The sequence below is a fragment of the Pseudoliparis swirei genome, chromosome 1 (assembly GCF_029220125.1).
Source record: "Pseudoliparis swirei isolate HS2019 ecotype Mariana Trench chromosome 1, NWPU_hadal_v1, whole genome shotgun sequence".
NCBI lineage: Eukaryota > Metazoa > Chordata > Actinopteri > Perciformes > Liparidae > Pseudoliparis > Pseudoliparis swirei.
Genome location: NC_079388.1, coordinates 853,350 through 861,280, shown reverse-complemented (window position 1 = coordinate 861,280; position 7,931 = coordinate 853,350). Strand labels below are relative to the sequence as shown.

General features: G+C 47.5%; 1 protein-coding gene across 1 annotated transcript; it reads left to right on the top strand.

Moving 5' to 3' along the window:
- Window positions 1-1,421: 1,421 nt before the first annotated feature.
- On the top strand, window positions 1,422-6,999 carry LOC130197161 (gonadotropin-releasing hormone II receptor-like). Its single transcript, XM_056419702.1, has 4 exons — window positions 1,422-1,496; window positions 3,230-3,737; window positions 5,587-5,788; window positions 6,584-6,999. The coding sequence occupies exons 2-4, from the start codon at window positions 3,231-3,233 to the stop codon at window positions 6,997-6,999; spliced, it is 1,125 nt and encodes a 374-aa protein (XP_056275677.1). The 5' UTR covers window positions 1,422-1,496; window position 3,230.
- Window positions 7,000-7,931: the final 932 nt, after the last annotated feature.

Below are 7,931 nucleotides of genomic sequence, written 5' to 3'. Positions count from 1 at the left end.
ATATGTATATATATATACACACATCAATATTGGTTATAATATAAAAAACTTCTGCAGGTATATATACAGTATATCTATATATCTATATATTTGTGTGTATATATATATATAATATATATACACTACCGTTCAAAAGTTTGGGATCACTTAGAAATGACTTTATTTTTCAAAGAAAAGCACTTTTTTTCAATAAAGATAACATTAAATTAATCAGAAATACACTCTCTACATTGTTAATGTGGTAAATGACTATTCTAGGTGGAAACGTCTGGTTTCTAATGAAATATCTCCATAGGTGTATAGAGGCCCATTTCCATCAACTATCACTCCAGTGTTCTAATGGTACATTGTGTTTGCTAATCGCCTTAGAAGACTAATGTCTGATTAGAAAACCCGTGCAATTATGTTAGCACAGCTGAAAACAGTTATGATGGTGATATAAGCTATACAACTGGCCTTCCTTTGAGCTTGAAGTTTGTAGAACAAAATTAATACTTCAAATATTAATCATTATTTCGAACCTTGTCAATGTCTTGACTATATTTTATATTCATTTGATAAATAAAAGTGTGATTTTTCATGGAAGACACGAAATTGTCTGGGTCATCCCAAACTTTTGAACGGTAGTGTATATCTATATGTTATATAGATATATAGAACCATCACTTCACCGAGCGGCCTCATAAATAACGTCCTACATGTGAATGTCCTCCGGTGACACCGTTTCTATTGAACACATTGATGGAGGCGTTATAACTCGTAATGATGCACCAGGCTATGTTTAGCTGCAGGTATACGGCATCACCTAACACATGGAGTGGAGTTCAGAGCCTGTGGTTATTGGATGGAAGGGACACCGCGCGTGTATTTATGAATACAAATGAACATATAACCATGCTTAGGAACAGGACCGTTACAAGGAGAGAGGCCTAATGAAATTCAGGTGCTGCCTGCACGTCACCCGCCTTCATTAACCAATCAGCTGCTTCTCAGGGTTTAATATGTAGAAGGCACTGTGTGTGTGTGTGTGTGTGTGTGTGCGTGTTTGTGTGTCCGTGTGTTTCTGTGTGTGTGTGCGCGTCGGGGTGTGTGCGCGCGCGTGTGTGTGCGTTGGGGTGTGTGCGCGCCTGTGTGTATCTGTAGGTGCAGTGTGTTTGTGCGCGCGCGTCTGTGTGTGTGCGCGTGCGTTTTTTGTGCGTGTGTGGTGTATATATGCGTCTGTGTGCGCGCGCGAACCCGTGTCTATATACGTGTGTGTGTGTGTGTGTGTGTGTGTGTGTGTGGTGTGTGTGCGCGTCTGTGTCTGTGTGCGCGTGTGGTGCGTGCACGCGGGCTGATGGCGCGCTCAGATGTGACTCGTTGACTCATCACAAGTGTCGGGCTCCTCGCCCGGAGGACAAAGCGCGCGTGGGGCGCGGTGATGCTCCAGCCCGTCGGACAGCTCCGTGCGCCTCCTCTCCGGCGGACCACCAGCAGCTGGCCGGGCTGCTGTCCAGGTGAGGACGCGTCATCGTACCGCGAGTTGTTGTCCAGAGCACCGCGGCGTGCTAAGAGAGGATTTACTGTGTTTAAGTCCGTATCAGTGCCGCATCGGGCCGACGGGGGGCGAGGGCGGGTTCCCCCCCCCCCCCCCCCACACACACGTCCTTATAATGGGCTCCAACATCTGGAGCTGAGAGAGCGGAACAAGGAGTCAGAAGAGAGAGAAGACTCCACTAGACACACACACACATAGTTATGTTTGTGTTCATTCACATCTGGACCACGTCGGGATGCGTTACCTGCGCGGTGGCGGAGATGGAGCTGTTTGCGGCAGCAGCACTGTGAGCAGGGGCAGTGGTCCACCAGCAGGGGGCGCCCTCGCCTGGCATTGTGGAGGCTCACTCACATGAGTTTTCTGATTATTGCAATCATGAGCAATGAAGGGAGAGAAACTCAAAACTGTCTGGAGTAATTCTGGTTAAACATTCGATCCGCGAGACACTTCACCCTGAATCTAAGTCACTTTGGTCATTTCATTCAATTGTAATATGTTATGGACATTAATAGAGCTATTTGCAAAAATACATTTTGTATTTCTTTGTTTTCAAAACCTTTAACAATCATTAAGACGTAAAATACTTTGACCATGAGCCTCTGTAAGAAGTTAGATATCTGTTACATTAAAAGACAAACCAGGTCTGAAAAGTGTCTTCAAGTGTCATTCTTACGGACTCCTCTGGTTGTATAGAAGTCTATGCTTCACGTGTCGAAGCAGCATTCTCTCTCCTGACCACCAGGGGGCGACTCCTCTGGTTGTATAGAACTCTATGCTTCACTTGTTGAAGCTGCATACTCTCTTCTGATCACCAGGGGGCGACTCCTCTGGTTGTATAGAACTCTATGCTTCACGTGTTGAAGCTGCATACTCTCTCCTGACCACCAGGGGGCGACTCCTCTGGTTGTATAGAACTCTATGCTTCACGTGTTGAAGCTGCATAATCTCTCCTGACCACTAGGGGGCGACTCCTCTGGTTGTATAGAAGCCTATGCATCATGTGTTAAAGCTGCATTCTCTCTCCTGACCACCAGTGGGCGACTTCTCTGGTTGTATAGAAGTCTATGCTTCATGTGTTAAAGCTGCATTCTCTCTCCTGACCACCAGGGGGCGACTCCTCTGGTTGGTAAGAAGCCTATGCTTCATGTGTTAAAGCTGCATTCTCTCTCCTGACCACCAGGGGGCGACTCCTCTGGTTGTATAGAAGTCTATGATTCATGTGTTAAAGCTGCATTCTCTCTCCTGACCACCAGGGGGCGACTCCTCTGGTTGTATAGAAGTATTTGCTTCATGTGTTAAAGCTGCATTCTCTCCTGACCACCAGGGGGCGACTCCTCTGGTTGTATAGAAGTCTATGATTCATGTGTTAAAGCTGCATTCTCTCTCCTGACCACCAGGGGGCGACTCCTCTGGTTGTATAGAAGTATTTGCTTCATGTGTTAAAGCTGCATTATCTCCTGACCACCAGGGGGCGACTCCTCTGGTTGTATAGAAGTCTATGCTTCACGTGTTGAAGCTGCATTCTCTCTCCTGCCCACCAGGGGTCGACTCCTCTGGTTGTATAGAAGTCTATGCGTCATGTGTTAAAGCTGTATTCTTTCTGCCATGATACTGACATGAAATGTTCCCGTCCAATGAAAACAGAGCATTTGAATCACATGATATTTTCTCTGTCTTCTCCCACTGTGTCAGGATGACAGGCAACCTGTCCCTGTGGGGTTCCACGCCGGCCTCCTCCCCTCTGAACTCCTCTGCCCCGCCCCCCTGGGAGGCTCCGTCCTTCACCGCGGCCGCCCGCTGCCGGGTGGCGGCCACCGTGGTGCTGTTCGTCTTCGCGGCTGCCAGCAACCTCTCGGTCCTGATCAGTGTGTGCTGGGGGCGGGGCTATCGCTTGGCAGCACACCTCCGCCCGATCATCGCGAGTTTGGCGTCGGCCGACCTGGTGATGACCTTCGTGGTGATGCCGCTGGACGCCGTCTGGAACATCACGGTGCAGTGGTATGCCGGGGACATCATGTGTAAGCTGCTGTGCTTCCTCAAGCTGTTCGCCATGCACTCCGCCTCCTTCATCCTGGTGGTGGTGAGTGTGGACCGCTACTGGGCCATCCTGCACCCTCTGGACTCTCTGGATGCGGGCCTGAGGAACAAGCGCATGCTGCTGGTGGCCTGGACCCTGAGCCTGCTGCTGGCCTCGCCACAGGTACAGACGGTTCTAGGGTCTCAATTCAGTTTGTTTTATGTAGACCAATATCACAAATCACAAGCTCCCCTCAGAGGGCTTTACAATCTGTCGACGACATCCCTGACCTTTGACCTCACATCGGATCAGGAAAAACTCCCAAGAAATATAAAAACCCTTTCAGGCTAAAATAGGTAAGAACCCTTGAGGAGGATCCCTCTCCAGGATGGACATGCTCTACCAGCCGGCTGTGTCATGTGACTGAGATCCCATTAGTGATAACTGTTGGGCTTTCTTTTCCACTCACGTTGTCTCTGACACATCTCCCTCCGTGAGTGACAGTCGACTAGCTCTTCCATACAAAGAGGTCGAGCATCCTCCGGTTGGTCAAACAAATAGATAGTAGCCCAAAGAGAGAATAAAAAGCCAAAGGGCGGTTATAGCTCATCATAGAGTGGTGGTATGAAGATATTGTTGTAACAGTAGTGGAAAAGAAATGATGAGACACTGGGAAGAAGCTATGAGCAGGGGAAGCACCCTTCAGGAGAGGAAGAGGGGAGGATCAGATGACAGAAATTATGAATAACTAGTCGGCATGGACCACGATCCTGCTTACTCAGGGGAGGAAGCAGAGTTAGTAATGTGTGATGGAGAGATGAAAATTCATCCATAAGTAGAGAGAGAAGAGGAGATAGGTGCTCAGTGTATCCTAGAGGAGATAGGAGCTCAGTGTATCCTAGAGGAGATAGGAGCTCAGTGTATCCTAAACGTCCATAAGGAGAGAGGAGAGGAGAGAGGTGCTCAGTGTATCCTAAACATCCAAAAGGAGAGAGGAGAGGAGAGAGGTGCTCAGTGTATCCTAGAGGAGAAAGGTGCTCAGTGTATCCTAGAGGAGAGAGGTGCTCAGTGTATCCTAGAGGAGAGAGGAGCTCAGTGTATCCTAGAGGAGAGAGGTGCTCAGTGTATCCTAGAGGAGAGAGGTGCTCAGTGTATCCTAGAGGAGAGAGGTGCTCAGTGTATCCTAGAGGAGAAAGGTGCTCAGTGTATCCTAGAGGAGAGAGGTGCTCAGTGTATCCTAGAGGAGAGAGGAGCTCAGTGTATCCTAGAGGAGAGAGGTGCTCAGTGTATCCTAGAGGAGAGAGGTGCTCAGTGTATCCTAGAGGAGAGAGGAGCTCAGTGTATCCTAGAGGAGAGAGGTGCTCAGTGTATCCTAGAGGAGAGAGGTGCTCAGTGTATCCTAGAGGAGAGAGGAGCTCAGTGTATCCTAGAGGAGAGAGGTGCTCAGTGTATCCTAGAGGAGAGAGGTGCTCAGTGTATCCTAGAGGAGAGAGGTGCTCAGTGTATCCTAAACGTCCAAAAGGAGAGAGGAGAGGAGAGAGGTGCTCAGTGTATCCTAGAGGAGAGAGGTGCTCAGTGTATCCTAAACGTCCAAAAGGAGAGAGGAGAGAGGTGCTCAGTGTATCCTAGAGGAGAGGTGCTCAGTGTATCCTAGAGGAGAGAGGTGCTCAGTGTATCCTAGAGGAGAGAGGTGCTCAGTGTATCCTAGAGGAGAGAGGTGCTCAGTGTATCCTAAGTGTCCCCCAGCAGCCTCTCAGCCTATAGCAGCATCTCTAGGTCTGGACCAGGTGAACCTGGTTCAGGTCTAACTATGAGACCACCAAGAGGAAAGTCTTCAGTCTCCATCAGTAATGTTCTGACTGGTATAACTGCGACACTCTGAGGTGCATTACAATGACAGGTCACATGACCTCCTGATTGTGTGGATCTCTGTGTATTTGTTTAATATACACACAAGACACATTGTGTTTAATGAAAGCTAAGTACAATTCTTTTCCCGCTCCTCATCTGTTTTCTCTCCCTCTGCCTCCAGCTGTTCATCTTTCGCACCATTAAAGCCGACGGCGTGGACTTCACGCAGTGTGTGACTCACGGGAGCTTCCGGTACCCGTGGCAGAAGACGGCCTACAACATGTTCCACTTTGTGACGCTGTACGTCTTCCCCCTGCTGGTCATGACCTTCTGCTACACCCGCATCCTCATCAAGGTCAACGGGAAGATGGCCAAGGGAAAAGGTGTGTGACATCTGGAGGTCAAACTGGGGAGGAAACTAGGCCACAGTGTGCACTTTGACTTTTATCGGTTATTATTAAAAAAGCATTCCAAATCGGAAATATTTTACTCTACGACAGTCTCGTAAAAATATAAATAAACTACGTGAGTATTGAGGAGGTCTTTGTTCTTGCCAGTCATGATAGGAATGCCCTGATGTGAAATGAGATTGGCAATGAGATATACAATGAGATATGCAATGAGATATGCAATGAGATATACAATGAGATATACAATGAGACATGCAATGAGATATACAATGAGATATGCAATGAGATATGCAATGAGATATGCAATGAGATATACAATGAGATATACAATGAGATATGCAATGAGATATACAATGAGATATGGAATGAGATATGCAATGAGATATGCAATGAGATATGCAATGAGATATACAATGAGACTTACAATGAGATATGCAATGAGATATGCAATGAGATATGCAATGAGACTTACAATGAGATATACAATGAGACATGCAATGAGATATGCAATGAGATATGCAATGAGACTTACAATGAGATATACAATGAGATATGCAATGAGACTTACAATGAGACATGCAATGAGATATACAATGAGATATACAATGAGATATGCAATGAGACTTACAATGAGATATGCAATGAGATATGCAATGAGATATGCAATGAGATATGCAATGAGACTTACAATGAGATATGCAATGAGATATGCAATGAGACTTACAATGAGATATACAATGAGACATGCAATGAGATATGTGTGTGCAGATGGGGAGCTCTGTCTGAGACGCAGTGGAGCCGACATGATATCCAGAGCTCGGATCAAGACCCTGAAGATGACCATCGTGATCGTCAGCTCCTTCGTCATCTGCTGGACCCCCTACTACCTCCTGGGGATCTGGTACTGGTTCCAGCCGGCCATCATCCAGCGCACACCGGAGTACGTGCACCACATCCTGTTTGTCTTCGGCAACCTGAATACGTGCTGCGACCCGGTCATCTACAGCTTCTACACGCCGTCCTTCCGGGCCGACATTGCCGACGTGGTGGCGTGTTGCCGCGGGCGCCGCAGCAGCACCGCCTCCCCGAGCTCGGTGGACCGGCTGTCCGTACGGCGAGCCGGAGCCGCCGTGGAGATGGAGTCTGACGTGAGCTCCAACCAGCACAGCGGGAACCCCAGTTAGACCCAGTGGTGATGTCATGTCATGTGATGTCATGTGATGTCACGTGATGTGATGTCATGTGATGTCATGTGATGTCATGTGATGTCATGTCAGGTCATGTGATGTGATGTCAGGTCATGTGATGTCATGTGATGTCATGTCAGGTCATGTCATGTGATGTCATGTGATTTGATGTCATGTGATGTCATGTGATGTCAGGTCATGTGATGTGATGTCATGTCATGTGATGTGATGTCATGTGATGTGATGTCATGTCAGGTCAGGTCATGTCAGGTCATGTCATGTGATGTCATGTGATGTGATGTGATGTCAGGTCATGTCAGGTCATGTCATGTGATGTGATGTCAGGTCATGTCAGGTCATGTCATGTGATGTCATGTCATGTGATGTGATGTCATGTGATGTCAGGTCATGTGATGTCATGTGATGTCATGTGATGTGATGTGATGTCATGTGATGTGATGTCAGGTCATGTGATGTGATGTCATGTGATGTCAGGTGATGTGATGTGATATGATGTGATGTCAGGTCATGTCATGTGATGTGATGTGATGTCATGTGATGTGATGTAATGTGACGTCATGCTGAGCGTCTCACAATGACGTCCACGCCGGGGGCCGCCAGCTGTCTGACGTCGTCATGGTGGAAGGTCCACAGCTTTGCCAAAGAGAAGCTGCTCCCTGCTGCTACCTGTGAGCTCTTTGTACGCGATGTCCTGGTGTGACTGTAGCAACATTTGTATTTAATGCAAAAAGGTATAATATACAAGTATTAATCTCTTATATACTCAATACAGTCTTCTGGACAGTTGTAACAGAATCTCAGTTATGCCTGTTTCGGGTTCCTAATATATTTATACACGTTGACTCGTGGCTGTGTGTGAGTGGTCTCAGTGTGATTGTGTCACGCCTCCATACGGGGACGGGGACACC